General features: G+C 44.8%; 1 protein-coding gene across 1 annotated transcript; it reads right to left on the bottom strand.

Annotated features, from left to right (window-relative positions):
• Positions 1-357: 357 nt before the first annotated feature.
• On the bottom strand, positions 358-12793 carry INF2 (inverted formin, FH2 and WH2 domain containing). The gene is made up of 5 exons (XM_026654213.1): positions 12760-12793; positions 5131-5539; positions 3526-3641; positions 2709-2868; positions 358-395 (listed from the first exon to the last, which is right to left on the bottom strand). The coding sequence occupies exons 2-5, from the start codon at positions 5525-5527 to the stop codon at positions 358-360; spliced, it is 711 nt and encodes a 236-aa protein (XP_026509998.1). The 5' UTR covers positions 5528-5539; positions 12760-12793.
• Positions 12794-17403: the final 4610 nt, after the last annotated feature.

The raw sequence follows: 17403 nt of genomic DNA, 5'->3' as shown, positions 1-17403 counted from the left end.
AGGAGCTATTTACAAAATGTAGATCTCGATTCAGATTCGGAACACTGCAAAAGTTTGGGGAGGGAGCGTGGTTCTTGGGTTTTGGTTCTGACTCATGGTTAACATAAAGGGAGAAAAAATGAGATATCACAGGAAAAAGTGCAGTGAAATGCAATGGTTTTTATATTTCTAACCAGGAGAAAACTCAGAAAGGAAGCAGTGAAAAATACGGATAAGCCAAACATTTTTTAAAAAAGGAAATAAAATAAAAATAGACATTTGTATAAAGTGAAAGAATTGCTAAAATAAGCACTAAGTATTTTTATAGTTGTATCGAAATGAATCGCATTATAAAATAAAGTTTAAAAGAAGAAAACCTTACCTTAGCTTGTTTAAAATATCCAACAACTGAAGACCTGACAGAGGAAAATAAAAAGTGTTGTCATTCTAAGCTACTAGATGTTAAGCACTTCTGTGAGGAATTTGTATATGCATAAAACCTAACGTTTCCCAGGTGCAAAGGATTAAATTGCTATTTAAAGTTGCATGTTTTTATTATTACCAAGGTGCCTTAATTCTCCTCTTGGAACCTCTAATCATTGTATATTGCAAGGCTGTACAAAAAAATTAATTAAAAAGAAATTAAGGCCCCCAGTTCTGCAACGACTTATGCACATGCTTAGTACTACTTACTACTGCAAGCAGTTTCATTGCCTTCAACAGAACTACTCAGAATGAGTAAAGTTAAGCATATGCATAAATGTTTGCAAGATTGGGACATAGAAAGGAGAATGTTCATTAACAAGAGCTTGGATCCCAGTCTTGCAAATATTTGTGCAGGTGCGTAATACCCTGGAGCTAAATATCTGCAGGATCAGGACTTTATTTTACAATGTTGCGAAAAACATAAGGTGTATTATCCTCAGCTGCACATGAAGTTTCTTAAAATGGAGTATTTGAACATCTGTCTCATTGTACCCAACATTCCTTATGTTCAAGCAATTAGAGACTACTACTGTATATTCTTAAATCACGTGCTACATTGTATGGGCTAAACTGAATCCTGGCAAAAGAAAGCACTACTCACATTAACTGTGAGAGGAGTTGCATCAGATCTCAGTTTGGCCCTGGCCATGTCTACACTACAAAATTATGTTGACCTAACTTACGTCAGCATACAGCCACCACAGTTAATAAATCGCTTGGGTGTGTGCACACTTGGCTCTTTGTGTTGGTGGTACGCGTCCTCACCAGGAGCATTTGTATCAATTGTATGGTCAGTATGGGGCATTTTGGAACAGCTCCTGAAAGCCACAGTCAATGTAAGCAATGCAGTATCTACACTGACACTGCATCAACCTAATTACATCAGCCGTGACTCTACGCCGCTTGGGTAGTGTTACTAAATCGGCACGAGCCAAATTTAAGTGGAGACACTTCCACAACTAGGTCAATGTAAGGCAGTTTATGTTGACATAACTGTGTAGTGTAGATCAGGCCTGAATAAAGACTGGGCTGCTACAGACATGAGTTGATTAAACTAGCTCATGGAATAAAGGTTACAGTGTATATATATAGGGTAGATTAAGCTGGAATTCTGTTAGCATACAAGAAGAAAAGATCAAGTTTATGTGAAAAAGAAGAACAAAGCTTGAAATAATGGGATTAAAGAAAGTTTATCAAATATAAAACGAGAGTCAAAGGCTACTGCACTGCCTATACGTTAGGCTCATTATTAGTGTCTCAAGTATGACACAATGCAATTTGCACAACTTTTTTTTTTCATTTAACTATCTTACTGGTATTTTGAAAACCTACCACAGAACTGGCTTGAGTTCAAGAGTTTAATTCCTTTCATAAAGTTAGATCCAACCAACTTTCTTACTGTACCTATTGGGTCCTGGGAAGTGGGCGGGCGGAAGCCAGCCCACTGCTAAAGGATCCCCCCCCACAGCCTAAGGGGAGGATCTACAGGACCTGAAACCCAACTGATTTCGGGAGACAACTAATGAAATAACAGGGACAGGAGTGCAGTCAGAGGGCCAAAAGAAGGGAACCTGACGGGGACACAACTTTCTTACTGTAGTGGGCCAGTTACCCCGCTCTGGTGGAAAAAGCTAGGCTGATTGAGGAAGCAGCCACAGCTGGGGCCACGCCCAATCAGGCCACAGCTGGCCCTATAAAAGGGCTGTGAGCCAGGAGCTGAGTGACAGTCTCTCTCCGGCCTTGGAGGGAGAAGGACCCAGCTGCCTGGGAATAGGGTACCTGAAGCAGAGCAGTGCTGGGGAAGGGCGAGAAGAACTGGGGAGCTCCAGCCTGGCAACTCCCCAGGCTGAGGCCTTGATAAAGGCCTATGCAGGTACTGGGGCTGGGAGGTGCAGCCCGGGAATAGGCAGAGGTAGCTGGTCTGACCCTCTTGCCAATGATGAGTGGCCAATACAGCCTGCAGTTTGCCCCAGTGAGAGGGGGCTAGATGACGACTGGCAGTAGCCACTGAGGCAAGGTGGGTATAGGGGATTGGGGGTTCCCCTGGCAGGGGGACCCAGTGTGTGGGGGTACTGCAGTGGGCAGAACCCCAAGGTAAAGGGCACCGGGGTCCGGAAGGGACACGGGGCCTGCGACAGGCGAGACACCGGCCACCAGGAGGCGCCCCGAGTGCTGGATGAACTAATTCCCAAATGACCAGCAGGAGGCACCACACCCGTGAGTCTTCGCTTTGCTACACTTACCTATAAACTCATTTCTGAGCTGCGTCCTGATTCTTAGTTCTTCAGTCCCCAGGATCACGGCATTAATAACACTTAGCAGCGTTATCATGTAAGGCACGTTATCCGTAGCAAAGAGCTCATTCATTATGACACTGAATCGGTACTGCTGGTTCTTCACAGTCTGGTAACACACAAGTGATATTGCAGATGTTCCAGTTTAGAAACTTTTTTTTTTCCTTTTAAAAACAGACTCTAAAACAAGGTCAGTATCTTAACTCCTCATCAGCATATCTCACTAAACACGAGAAAGAAAAATGTGTGCTAGAGACAGCGCCTTCCATCACTGAGCAGACGTCTAGTCGGCAGAGAAAGTAAATGGAAACTGATCACTTGCATTGGAAAAGTTCCCTCTTTGACCTGAGACTTCTTCCTGCTCCTTGGTACAGCCATCCAGGGCTGTGAAACCCACAGGCATGGTACCTTTGATTTTTGTGAGTTTTCCACGGATGCTGGTAGGGCTTCCACAAAGATCCTTATGGCTGCCAGCCAGATGCCTCTAGCTGAGTCATTGTGCAGCCACTCAGACTTCTGCTGACAAGGAAGGCATCTTTTTTTTTTTTTTTTTTTACTTACTACAAAGCTCAGTCTTTAAGTCCCTGACTCTCTAACCAGAATGATACAACTTGATCCCTATGCCTGTGCTGTGCCCCCAGGTGGAGGGATGCACCCATGTGCATCCAGCTGCAGGATCAGAGCTGAAATAATAGTGCACACTGGTCTACCTATCACACAGGGAACTAGATAATAACACCATATAGTACTCTGACTATGCACTTGCCTTATAATGGTCCAGAGCGTCCAAAGCCAGGGCATGCCCATCCAGTGAGTAAATGCAGAGTGCAGCTAGCAGGTCAAACACCTGTTTTTTGACCATGACATTAGACGTGTCCAGTGCTGCCAAAAAGAGAAAATGTCTATTAGTGTATACGTCTCTGAAACTCCATCAACATCCAGAGTCTGGGACGCACACAAGCCATGTACTTGTGCAAGTGTTCCAGGAAGTATGTGCAATGAGATTCAAATACCTGGACACTCAAGAATGACACATTTTATTGCAAATTCACAAAAACGGTTCAGTTTCTTGAAAAGCTGGAGAAACGTTGCAGGTTTTGGTTTGAACAGTCTTATTCTTTGAGTTTAGATGGGATGCACTATGAATTGCTCTAATCAGCCATCCTATATTTCTGCTTCCCTTTTCCCTGTGTGTTCCACAGAGCATTGGCCAGGATATACCTTATTGATCTTTTACAATGAAGCAAAGAGATTGCATTACTGAATAACACTACAAATGCTCCTACTTCCACAGTGAAAAATGCCCATTCCTATATTTTATTGCTGTTAGGAAAGACAAGTCTTTTCTTTTTTGGGAGGAGAAAAAGGAAGATAACTTTAAAATAGAGAAGCTTGTCAAACAGTGGAGGGTTTAAATAGCTATAAATAATGGGTTTGTAGATATGGCAATTCTTCTTAGCATATGCACAACATGCCTCAAGTGGTACGTGACTAGGATTCATCACTGAATTTGGTCCTCTGGATGGATTAGCTTTCCTGACCCAGGCCAGGTGCTGACTGGGAGCACGACATGAACGCATGTGGCATTGGTAGTATAGAGTAACATTAGAGACCTCAGCTAAGATCAGGGCCTCATTCTGGTTAGCACTATACAAATAGTAAGAGATGTCTTGAAGAACTTAAATCTAAACAGCCAAGACACTCAAAGGATGGAAGAAAGAAGGCAGCATTAGCCTCATTTTACAGATGGAAACTAAGGCCTAGAGAAATTAAATGATTTGCTCAAGGTCACACGGGAAATCTGTGGCAGCACCAGGTATAGAATTGGGATGTTCTGAGTCTTAACCACAGAGACACCCTTCTTCTTTGTCAATTGTAGCTGTTGAGGTCCATTTGATTAACAGTCCACACTCTGCTTTTTGACTTCACAAACAATAAGTGACAGATATCTGTCTACAAGGTGAAGTCAGGGAGGTAAGGAACCAGTAGTTTCTATGTTATCCTAAGACAGAGTGTCTTACACTTTGTTGGCAAAACATGAAAGACTCCTATGTGGAAACGGGTCCAATATTTCTTCTCTGCCATATGCCAAAAATTGGGGGAAGTGGCATTTAAAAGCAGTAGGGTTTTTTAGAGGAAAAAACCCGTTTTATTAAATGAGTCTGCATAAGAATAGTCTCTAATGTCCTTGTGAGAAAGCTGCTAAAGCCCTATGCTATTTAAAAGGCAACAGCATGATAAAAATATAAAAAACTCTTTAATATATATCTGTGAAATAATATGTTCAGAGTGGAGCAGGTGACTAAGCAACAAGAAGCCTTATTGCGAAGCTGACTTGTGTGTGTTTAAAAGGAACAATAAGTGTTCTTACCTTGAGAGAGTTTCCTGACATAGCCTTCATTGCTGACAATGTATTCGATCCCCTTGTGAGAGTTCATGAGAGCTCGCACACAGTTAATGCAGGTGAGCTGAAGCAGGGCATCAGAAATCCTGGATACTCCTCTTCCAGACAGCCTGTCCAGGGCCTCTAAGAGCAGATCTAGGCCACTCAGCTCCAGAAACTGGACCATCCAGGTGTCATCGCTGCTCTCCAGTCGCTTCTTGAGACCAGAGTAGTTCACTACCGAGGGCATTTGTAGGAGGCGAATGCATAGTTCTGGCTCTGCATTTTCCAGGTTGGCCTCTGACTGGTCAGTCTCCTGGGACCCAAGTTTCTCCTTTACGGCAGCCCATTTCTTCTGGGCACCTTCCTTCTTGACAGACATCATGAATAATCTCTCCTTTAAAGGGAATGAAAAGGCAAAGTGAGAAATATTTGGATTTGGCAACATCTCCTCAAATGAAGGGGCATTTCCCAGAGTGATCAGAAACTTCAATCACAGATATTGAAGGTCTGTCTTTATTCTCAAGCGCCCAGCAGGTACACTGATCAACTGGAAGAGTAGCCCTCCAGCTATTAAAAGAAGATACCATTGCATTTAATCCACTCACATCACAACCAATCACTGCAATCTGTCCAGACTGCCTTAACCATTAGAACATCAAAGAGAGTAATCCATAGTTTTAAAAGTAATTAATTTACATCACTCAATAACCACTTGCTAGTTTTCACACAATGGAAAGGATGGTGGTGTAAGTGCTATATTATCAGGTGTTGGCTTGGTATTTTCCTTCAGCTGTGTGTGCTTGAAGAAGACAAAATCAGACGATCTCCTAGGTTTTGTTGAACAGAACTGGTTGAAGAATGTTTGGGTCCTCCTACCCCTCCACCCAGAAAATGTTTCATCTAAATTTTCCACAGAAATTTTCTTTTCTCTTTGGCAAAAATTCAAATACTGAAAATTTTTGGCAGAAAAGCAAAACATTGGGGGAGTTGGATCATTTTTGTTTTGGCCAAAATATCAAAAATTTCCACAAAAAACTAACTTGTTTTTGAAAAACAAAACAAACAAAAAAAAGCCAACCTTACTTTGGTTAAACTCCAATTTTCCATCATTAAATAACTTGGATGGAAAAAATTTGACCAGCCCTCCTGTTGGATTTGTCTACACTGTTTAAAAAAATAAATAAAAAAAGAAAAGAAAAATTCAAAAGCTAATAGTTTCTATGAATTTTTTCTTAATTCGATATACACAGACGTTAAGTGTGTGGATTTAAACATCCCCTGTGGTGTTTCCAACCCCAGCATTGCAGCATGGTGCAAGAGAATGAAAAATGAAACCAGGTAGGTACTGGAGAGGGGTGAAGCTATTGTACCTCAGATGGAGCATCCTGAGTTTTGGACATTAGGGGGTTTGTGTTCTCCTTAGAGGAGACAGTGGAAAGAGGAGCAGAGAGGGAATGATGGAAACATTCTAATGAAAAACTAAATACACCCCGTCTAAAGGAAGTTGTCCTCCTCCTGACAGGGCCGGATTTCCAATTAGGCACAGTAGGCACGTGCCTAGGGGCACCAGAGTTCTAAGGGTGCCTAAAAATTCAAAGTTTGCCACTCCCGGGTCTGGGCAGGGTGCAGGGCCGGCTGATGGGGAGACGGCCTCACGCAGTCCTGCTGGAGCGCTCCTGACAGCAGGGAAGGCGAAGCAGCAGGGGAAGAGCTCAGCAGTCCAATGCCGCTGGGGGCCCTGCCGAGTAAGTGGGTCCCGAGGGAGCCCGGCCTAGGCAGGCCCCGCTCCTGCTCCAGCGTGGCTGATCATGCTGCTCCCAAGAGGCCAGAGCAATCCCCTTGAACAGCCCCAGCTGCACTGCCAGCTTAGCTCGGCAGACACAGTCACCTCCCAGCCGGGCTGGTGAATGCGGCCGGGGGGCAGGGCACAGGAGAGTGGGTCTCTGGGAGGGTTTGTGGGAGGGTGCTGGGCAGTGGGGGGTTTGTGGGAGCTGCTGGGCAGTAGGGGATGGGGAAGGTCTGTGTATATTGGGGCGCTGGGCAGTGGGGGGTCTGTGTGGGGCACTGGGCAGTTGTGCTGGTGGGGCTCGGGGGGTGCTGGACAGTGGGGGGTCTGTGTGGGGCACTGGGCAGTTGTGGTGGTGGGGCTGTGGGGGAGTGCTGGGCAGTGGGGGGTCTGTGTGTGTTGGGGTGCTGGGCAGTGGGGGGGTCTGTGTGGGGCACTACGCAGTTGTGGTGGTGGGGCTGTATGTGGGAGTGCTGGGCAGTGGGGGGGTCTGTGTGGGGCAGTAGGCAGCTGTGGTGGTGGGGCTATATGTGGGAGTGCTGGGCAGTGGGGGGTTTGTGGGGAGTGTTTGGCAGTGGGGAGTGGGGGAGGTCTGTGTGTGTTGGGGTGCTGGGCAGTGGGGGGTCTGTGTGGGGCACTGGACAGTTGTGGTGGTGGGGCTGTGTTGGGGGGTGCTGGGCAGTGGGGGGGGTTCGTGGGGAGTGCTGGGCAGTGGGGGGTTATAGGGGGTGCTGGGCAGTGGGGGATGGGGGAAGTCTGTGTGTGTTGGGACACTGGACAGTTGTGGCTGTGGGGCTGTATGGGGGGTGCTGGGCAGAGGGAGGAGTCTGAGGGTGGAGGAGCACAGGGTGGGGTGTGTGTGCAGGGTGCTGTGCAGTTGTGGTGGGGGATTTGTGGAGGGGTCTCTGGGCGGGAGGGCGCTGAAGATGCTGTGCCTAGGAGCCCGTAAGGTGTAAATCCAGCCCTGCCTCCTGATACATAGCACAGGCTTCCCTTTAGCTAGAGCAACATTCTTTTGCCCTTTTTTTTTTTTTTTTTTTTTTTTAATTGAACCACTCTTGGGAAACACACAGACTCAATCCTGAGACCCATAACAGCTCCATTGTGCTTAAACTGCCAGCCGGGGATTCTCCTGATGTAGGAAGAATATCTGCATGGTGCAAAATGGATCTCTTGGGGATGTGCTAGTGCAGTGGTTCTCAAACTTTTGTACTGGTGACCCCTTTCACATAGCAAGCCGTTGAGCGCGACACCCCCCTTATAAATTAAAAACACTTTTAAATATATTTAACACCATTATAAATGCTGGAAGCGAAGCAGGGTTTGGGGTGGAGGCTGACAGCTCACGACCCCCCATGTAAGAACCTTGCAACCCCTTGAGGGGTCCCGACCCCCAGTTTGAGAACCCCCGTGCTAGGGCAAGAGGGAGTGTCGCTGGCTGTGCTGTGCTCTGGCAGACAGTGGTCTGATGGTCACTGTATTTTTGAGATAGTTTAGGGCAACCCAATGGCAGTTCTAATCTACGGTGGAGGCCAAACTGGCTCTCAGCTGCCCCAGGCCTGGGGAGTAGCAACCCCTTCCTTTACGGCTTCCCTACCTCTGCGGCACGCAGCAGAGATTGGACATACCAGAGGACTGAGCCCCATGGTTTAAATTATGGGGGGGGGGATGGTTTGTGAACATCAACTAAAGATTTTCAAAATCTTTAACCCTGGAAGGTTCACGCTTCCTTGCCAGAAAGAACAGTCAGCCTGATAAGCCTGTCTTCATTGTTCAAGCTAAACCAAGTACACGAGGTAAACAATCAACAAAGACCTATCCTCTGTCTGTCTGTTCAGGCATTTATAAACAATGGAGAGTAAATTACTTTTCTAAAAATTCTTTTAGTTGCAATAATCTCTGGCTATATTTCCAGACACGTCTAACTAATAATATGTTTAAAAATATGTGATTATGGCATCTGAGAGTGACCCTTTAATTGTTTTTTTAGATCTCACCATAGCTGAGCTGTTTTACAATTTCTAAGTGTTCAGAACATGCTCTTGAACTCTTTGATCAGATCTTATTCCTAAGCACATCCTATCACAAATGTTTTCTTTTCTTTTGTTTCCTTTTGATTGATGTGGAGGTTAAGTTGGTAACAGCCTCCTAATGTCTTCCTCTTCTGTTCTAATAGGACGTCACTTGCAAAATGTGCCATTTGCATATCATGTGTGAAAGTGCGATGGGTTGTGTGCTGAAGAACTGAGGTGTGAGGTTATTATAACAGCAGTACATCTTATGAGGTACCTCATTTTAAGGCCCTTCTACCATGAGGGCCTAGTCTGCAGCAGACATTCTCTTTGCAGCAAGGAGGGACAGGGATTGAGAGCAATGTCAAACTAGAGTCAAGTCACTCTTGACAGCCTGTCAAGCGGGTTTATGTTGTTATGCTGCATTTTAACAGCATAGTTCAAATCAAAATAATAAGGGAATTATCCATCTAGGTCACTAGAAGTTCCAAAATTTGCCTTATGGAGTTTCTCTGGCATTGCTCCTGGAGGTCAGGAGGGATTGAACCAGCAGAGGCCAGGGTTCAGTCCCTAAACTCAGCCTATCTCAGAGATTAGAACCCTCCACACACAGGCCCTGAATCTCAATGCTCTGCTGACTTCTGGTTCCTCACCTGGCCTCCTGGAGCACCTCCCCTTCCGCCAACTCCCTTAACAACACTGCTGTGCTGCCAGGGAATCTCTACTGCTCCCAGAATCCCACCTCCCTTGGGTAAGGAATTCCATATAGACAAAGGAAACCTAGGTAAATTAGTGGAGTCAGACCCACAAAATAGGAGAAGGGTGGAATGATGTGAAGAGTGTTTCCCTTGTTCTAATCCCTGATAGCTCCCCTTCAGCCACAGAGCATCAACTCAATGCAACATCCAAAGATAGGCTTCCATACAGGTGGGTGACAGAAAGACAGCACAAAGGTAGCACCCCATGTCTATGCTGCTCCTGCTTCAATCCACCGGGAGCTCATCCCCTCCGCTGACAAAGGCAGGACCTCAGAGGCCTTAGCGGTTCTATAATAATGGATGAAACAGTCGATCGGGTTACAGTAATTAGCTTTCTGGATCCTCACTCTAATGTTCTGCAGCACAGGCCACACATAAACTGCAGGGGAGCTAGAAGCAGCACCGTCCCATGAGCAAATGGCTGAACTATAACAGTAACCCAGGACTGCCAATTCCTGTGATTTTGATCATGTCTTGCAATATTTGAGGTTTTTCCTAAAGTCCCAGCTCCCGAAGTCAAGTGATTATAGAAGAATCTCAGCTTCCATTGAAATAACCCCACCGAAGCAGTAAGTTTCTAGCCCTTCTGGTTGCAGAGAAAAATTTGAAAGCATGGACTGAGTGTATCAAAAGCTTCAGAAGGCAAATGAAAAGAAACCCACTTTTATAATTGTTCCAAAATAGTGTCGTGATTTTAAAGCCAATCTCACGATTTTCTGATGCCTGACTTGTGATTTTTGAACGTTTGGGATGGACAATAGCGACGATTACCCCTGTGTCCATTATGCTGTTGTACATACAGCCAGGTTTTCCGATTCAGAGGGAACTTTATTTGCTCTCCCCTTTCCCCCTGCCCCACCCCTTTCACCATTTAGTTTAGGGTTACCATGCCTTTGGAAACCTATGCATATATGTGTTTATTCATCAGCCACAGGCATTTAAGGTATGGAGCTGTTGCTTTAAAGTGTGTCTCCTTGCAGTACGGATGTGTCATCGGAATGGAATGTACTAGACTTGTAATTGCTTTAGCTTTTCAGAACTTTTGCATTTGGATTGACTGCTATTTCCAGTAGAATAGCTCTGATTATGCAGGTTTGCCAGCCACACTAAAGTCAATGGGTCCCGATTTAAAACTGAGTCAGGGGTCAGAAGGGGTGGTGGCACTGTGGGGAGTTTTACAGTAAAGTTCCTGATATCAAATGTTTATTGAAGCTACAGAGAAAATGTCAGCACCGCTTAGTCTGTGTCCCCTTCTCTCTCAGTTCTGTTTGACTGAAAAAATGACAGTAACAATGGAAAATGTGAAGCAGCGAATGAGCCATTTAGGCACGTACTGGACAGCTAAAAAATACACAAACCAAAAATCCATTCCAAGTGCAGCCAGACTTTTATGATCTGTCATTAACAACTGAATTCTGCAGTAGTCCTAACTTGGGCAAAAATTCTCATTAAATTCACTGGAGTGAAGCTACAATACCGCCACCCCTCTGTACTAAGTACAAGAAGCTGGGCTTGGCACAAGGCAATGATCTGTGCGGGAGGGGAAGAAAAAAAAATCCTCCCCCACCCCAAAAGCTGTGGAGCTACTGCTAGAGCCCTGAGGCAGAGGTAGCCCTCTTCCCGGTTACATGGCTGCGCAGTGGATTTACTGTCACAGCCTGTTCTCTTCCTGCAAAGGAAGTCCCCAGGGTGCTGGGCTCTGATGCAGGCAGGGATGCAGCAGACCCATTTCCCATGTGCCTCAAATCCTGCCCTATGCTGTGCATCAAAACCACACTCCTTCCAGGGTCCGATGCCAAGCCCATGAGAAGGCCAGATCCAGCTGGCTGACTTCAATTGGCTCTAGACCAGGTGCCCACTGCAGGCAGGGCCCTCTAGCTTTACAGGAGGAGGAGACGGCTAAGGGAGGTAAATACATAAAAGCACCTCTCTATATTGCCAGATGATGTCAATGTTTTATACCGAAGCAGATAAAAGCAAGACTGCCTTGTCCGCTTGCAGAGCAATGCTAATGGGCTATTGTTTTCCTCAAGCACATTTCCTGCTGCAGTGTCTTTTTGGGTGGAGAAGGGCATGAGGAATAGTTTCGGAGCCAAGGTGTGTGAAACCAATGGAAGAATTCAAACTGTTATGTGTGCAACTTTGTCTTGGCACCAGTAATTGCTACCCACACCTTAATGTTTGTCTACGTCCAGTTCTGCACATAGCATTTCTCCTGGGAGGAAAGGATGGTCTAATGACCGAGGCAGAGGCTAGCATTAAGGAGATCTGGGTCCTGTTCCTGGCTCTGTGTGACCGTGGCTGAGTCAGTGATCTTTCTGAGTGTCAGTTTCTCTTCCTGTAAAATGGCCATAATAATACGTTCCTAACTCATTGGGGTGTTTTGAGATTTAACTCCTAAGCATCTGTAAAGTGCTTTGAGATCCTCAGCTGAAAGTGCAAACTCTTACTGTATTTCTCATTCCTATATTTCAGTAAAATGCAGCATGTCTACAAAATGTGATTGATAATTTACTTTTTAGGCCAAACATACATGTGTAGGGCAGGCCCAAACTGTACAGCCCTCCTCTGTCCTAATTCACAGGGTCTGACTCTCCTCTTCCTTACTCCAGTGTAAATCAAAACATATTCCTTCACTGAAGTCAGTGAAATTACACAGAGGTAAAACTGCTGTCAAAGGAGAGAAGAATCTGTGCCATTAACTTTAATGGAAGTTGTGCTTGAATCAGGGCTGAAACTTTTAACCCTGTATGTACAGTGCAGAGCCAAGGCTCCTAGCCTGTGCAAAGCCTGGAACATCAGCTTTGCACTGGAGATCTCCACAGGGCTGAGGGAATGCAATCCTTTCCCTGACTCCACAGAGGGGCTGTACTGCAGTTCTGTGCCATTCCGCCTCCAGGCAGCAGAAGCAAGGGCTGATTCTGTACACCCTCCTCTTTCTCTGTTAATATTACTTTCTTGTAGGCCTGGTCTACACTGGGGGGGGGTCGATGTAAGATATGCAACTTCAGCTATGGGAATACCGTAGCTGAAGTCGACGTATCTTATTCCGACTTACCTCCCGTCCTCACAGCGCAGCATCGACGGCCGCGGCTCCCCCGTCGACTCCGCTACCGCCGCTCACTCCGGTGGAGTAGTCTGGACGTACCCTTAGAGTGGGGGTAAATAGCTTTTCTGCTCTTCGCACAGCACGAAACCCTTTGATAGCAAGCCTGGAAATTAATGCCATTATTTTTTTTATATTTTTACTTTTAGCTATCAAAATTAGGGCTGTCAAGCGATTAGAAAAATTAATCGCAATTAATCACACTGTTAAACAATAATAGAATACCATTTATTTAAATATTTTTGGATGCTTTCTGCATTTTCAAATATATTGATTTCAATTACAACACAGAATACAAAGTGTACAGTGCTCACTTTATATTTATTTTTGATTACAAGTATTTGCACTGTGAAAAAACAAAATAAATAGTATTTTTCAATTCACCTAATACAAGTAATGTAGTGTGATCTCTCTATCATGAAAGTTGAACTTACAAATGTAGAATTATATACAAAAAACCTGCATTCAAAAATAAAAGAATATAAAATTTTAGAGCCTGCAAGTCCACTCAGTCTTACTTCTTGTTCAGCCGATTGCTCAGACAATTTTATTTACATTTGCAGGAGATAATGCTGCACTTCTTGCAGGAGATAATGCCCACTTCTTGTTTACAATGTCACCTGAAAGTGAGAACAGGCGTTCACTGTTGTAGCTGGCGTTGCAAGATATTTATGTGCCAGATGTGCTAAAGATTCATATGTCCCTTCAAGCTTCAACCACCATCCCAGGGAACATGCATCCATGCTGATGATGGGTTCTGTTCGATAACAATCCAAAGCAGTGCAGACCGATGCATGTTCGTTTTCATTATCTGAGTCAGATGCCACAAGCAGAAGGTTGATTTTCTTTTTTGGTCGTTCAGATTCTGTAGTTTCCGCATTGGAGTGTTGCTCTTTTAAGACTTCTGAAAGCATGCTCCACACCTTGTGGAATTTTGGAAGACACTACAGATTTTGGAAGATTTTTGAAATCTCACATTGGTACCTTCTTTACATTTTGTCAAATCTGCAGTGAAAGTGTTCTTAAAATGAACAACATGTGCTGAGTCATCATCCGAGACTGCTATAACATGAAAGAGATGGCAGAATGCAGGTAAAACAGAGCAGGGGACATACAATTCTCCCCCAAGGAGTTCAGTCAGAAATTTAATTAACACATTATTTTTTAAATGAGAATCATCAGCATGGAAGCATGTCCTCTGGAATGGTGGCTGAAGCATGAAGGGGCATACGAATGTTTAGCATATCTAGCATGTAAATACCTTCCAATGCCAGTTACAAAAATGCCATGCAAATGTCTGTTCTCACTTTCTGGTGACATTGTAAATAAGAAGAGGGCAGCATTATCTCCTGTAAATGTAAACTAACTTGTTTGTCTTAGCGATTGGGCTAATCTTTTCATGGATTGAGAACTGGTTAAAAGACAGGGAACAAACGGTAGGAATAAATGGTAAATTTTCAGAATGGAGAGGGGCAACTAGAGGTGTTCCCCAAGGGTCAGTCCTAGGACCAATCCTATTCAACTTATTCATAAATGATCTGGAGAAAGGGGTAAACAGTGAGGTGGCAAAGTTTGGAGACGATATTAAACTGCTCAAGATAGTAAAGACCAAAGCAGACTGTGAAGAACTTCAAAAAGATCTCACAAAACTAAGTGATTGGGCAACAAAATGGCAAATGAAATTTAGTGTGGATAAATGCAAAGTAATGCACATTGGAAAAAATAACCCCAACTATACATACAATATGATGGGGGCTAATTTAGCTACAACTAATCAGGAAAGAGATCTTGGAGTCATCACGGATAGTTCTCTGAAGACGTCCACGCAGTGTGCAGAGGCGGTCAAAAAAGCAAACAGGATGTTAGGAATCATTAAAAAAGGGACAGAGAATAAGACGGAGAATATCTTATTGCCCTTATATAAATCCATGGTACGCCCATATCTTGAATACTGCGTACAGATGTCGTCTCCTCATCTCAAAAAAGATATATTGGCATTAGAAAAGGTTCAGAGAAGGGCAACTAAAATGATTAGGGGTTTGGAACAGGTCCCATATGAGGAGAGATTAAAGAGGCTAGGACTTTTCAGCTTGGAAAAGAGGAGACGTATGATAGAGGTATATAAAGTCATGAGTGGTGTGGAGAAGGTGAATAAAGTTATTTACTTGTTCCCGTAATATAAGAACTAGGGGCCACCAAATGAAATTAACGGGCAGCAGGTTTAAAACAAATAAAAGGAAGTTCTTCTTCACACAGCACACAGTCAACTTGTGGAACTCCTTGCCTGAGGAGGTTGTGAAGGCTAGGACTATAACAGGGTTTAAAAGAGAACTGGATAAATTCATGGAGGTTAAGTCCATTAATGGCTATTAGCCAGGATGGGTAAGGAATGGTGTCCCTAGCCTCTGTTTGTCAGAGGGTGGAGATGGATGGCAGGAGAGAGATCACTTGATCATGTTAGGTACCTGTTAGGTTCACTCCCTCTGGGGCAGCTGGCATTGGCCACTGTCGGCAGACAGGATACTGGGCTGGATGGACCTTTGGTCTGACCCAGAAGAAGTAGGACTGAATGGGCTTGTAGACTCTGAAGTTTTACATTGTTTTGTTTTTGAGTGCAGTTATGTAACAAAAAAAAATCTATATTTGTTAGTTGCACTTTCACGACAAAGAGATTGCACTACAGTACTTGTATGAGGTGAATTGAAAAATATTATTTCTTTTGTTTATCATTTTTACAGTGCAAATATTTGTTATAAAAATAATATACACTTTGATTTCAATTACAATAAAGAATACAATATATATGAAAATGTAGAAAAACATCCAAAATAATTAATAAATTTCAATTGGCATTCTATCGTTTAATAGTGTGATTAAAACTGCGATTAATAGTGATTAAATTTTTTAATTGCGATTAATTTTTTTGAGTTAATCGCGTGAGTTAACTGCGATTAATCAGTAGCCCTAATCAAAATACATTGTTGTTATAAAATCAATTAAAAATCATCTATAAAAGTCTGAAGATAACAGAATTGTGCTGCCTTTCTGGTATATTTTCAAGTTAATATCCGAAGCTAAACCAGCTCCAAGCGCAGACAGGAAATCCTGATTACAGCTTCCTGTTTATCAGCGCTTTGCCTTCCTCACCACCTGCACTAAACAGATCTGCAGAGAAGACGCGCTTAGCACAACTCCAAACAGGTGCATCTGAAAAGAATAAAGACTCGTGGTTGTGCATTAAGTTGAAAAGGGTGGATTGATTAAACTAAACTCTCATCTTAACTGCAATATATTACAGAATAAACTCTTTCCATAAGCAAGAAAGTGCCTATTATTGTGGAAACATCTTTAGTCATAAAAAGAAGAGAATAAATATCCAAAAATGAGCTATATAAATGGGAAGAGAACAAACAGAGAGGAAAAGATGGTACCATTATACTGATGATGTGATAAACGTGTTACACAGATAGCATTGGCAAGCTGTTATAAATGGACTGTCTTTCCATATTTTCTGTGAAGCACCAGCAGTTCTTTAAATTCATTTAGCCTCATCTTTAAAGAGCTCCTCATTTTCCTTGTATCTCCTGACCACAAGGATAGATTAGCAGGTAAATGATCTAATCCAGTGGTTCTCAAACTGTGGGTTGGGATCCCAAAGTGGGTCGCGAATCCATTTTAAGGGGATTGCCAGGGCTGGTGTTAGACATCCCAAGTCCCACCACCCGGGGCCAAAGCCTGAGCCGCACCACCCGTGGCAGTGGGGCTCAGGCTTTGGCTTTGGCCCCTCCACCTGGGGCAATGGGGCTTCGGTGGGCTCAAGCTTTGGTCCCCCATCCTGGGGTCATGTAGTAATTTTTATTGTCAGAAGGGGGTCACGGTGCAATGAAGTTTGAGAACCCCTGATCTAATCCGTGAATTATGCATGACGGATTAACAGGCAGTACACGTTTTTCATGTCCTAGGGAGAAGAAATTGAGCTCTGTGTTGGCTGGATCAAGGAGAGTTCTTGTTCTGCGTGGAGGGGATGGAGGAGAGAGGAGGCTCATCTCTTCCTTCCCGCCCCTCACAGTGTGGACCCAGGCAGGATGAGGACCGTAGTGCTTCCTGGGTGCCGGGCAGGGCAGGGTTAGTGCACTGAAGGCCCACACTCCAGGCTGCTAGCATCTGGCAGCAGGCACCTGGGGATGTGAGGAACGCTATATACAGTGGGCTGTCTCTTGAGTTCCAGGAAACATTCTGCTAGCGTCTCCGCCCTTCTGGAGCACCTCTAGCCAGCCCCAGAATATTCCCGTTCTGATCAATGCAGTTGTCATGATCCCACGCCTCGCTCTGTAAGGCTGGTTAGGCCCGTGTGTAAGAGGGAGCTCGCAGGGGACAGGGCCGGCTCCAGGCACCAGCCCACCAAGCTGGTGCTTGGGGCGGCACCTGGAGGGGGGCGGCGCGGCGCTCCGGCCCGAAAGCGGGGCCGCGACTGGGCTCGCTGCCCTCCCCCCGGCGCTGCCTCTGGCCGCCGGGGAGAGCGGAGCCCCGGCCGCCCTCCCCCCGGCGCTGCCTCTGGCCGCCGGGGAGAGCGGAGCCCCGGCCGGGCTCGCCGCC

The sequence above is a fragment of the Terrapene carolina genome, unplaced genomic scaffold (assembly GCF_002925995.2).
Source record: "Terrapene carolina triunguis isolate 2854851 unplaced genomic scaffold, T_m_triunguis-2.0 Scaffold189, whole genome shotgun sequence".
Lineage (NCBI taxonomy): Eukaryota > Metazoa > Chordata > Testudines > Emydidae > Terrapene > Terrapene triunguis.
This window is presented reverse-complemented; position numbering and strand designations above follow the sequence as displayed.

Excerpts from the sequence above, each read along its gene's own strand:
- INF2 (XM_026654213.1), bottom strand. The coding sequence starts at position 5,527 with ATGATGTCTGTCAAGAAGGAAGGTGCCCAGAAGAAATGGGCTGCCGTA. Across the intron at positions 3,642-5,130 it reads TGTCAGGAAACTCTCTCAAG|CACTGGACACGTCTAATGTC; the intron begins GTAAGAACACTT and ends TCTTTTTGGCAG. Across the intron at positions 396-2,708 it reads GCTCAGAAATGAGTTTATAG|GTCTTCAGTTGTTGGATATT; the intron begins GTAAGTGTAGCA and ends TTCCTCTGTCAG.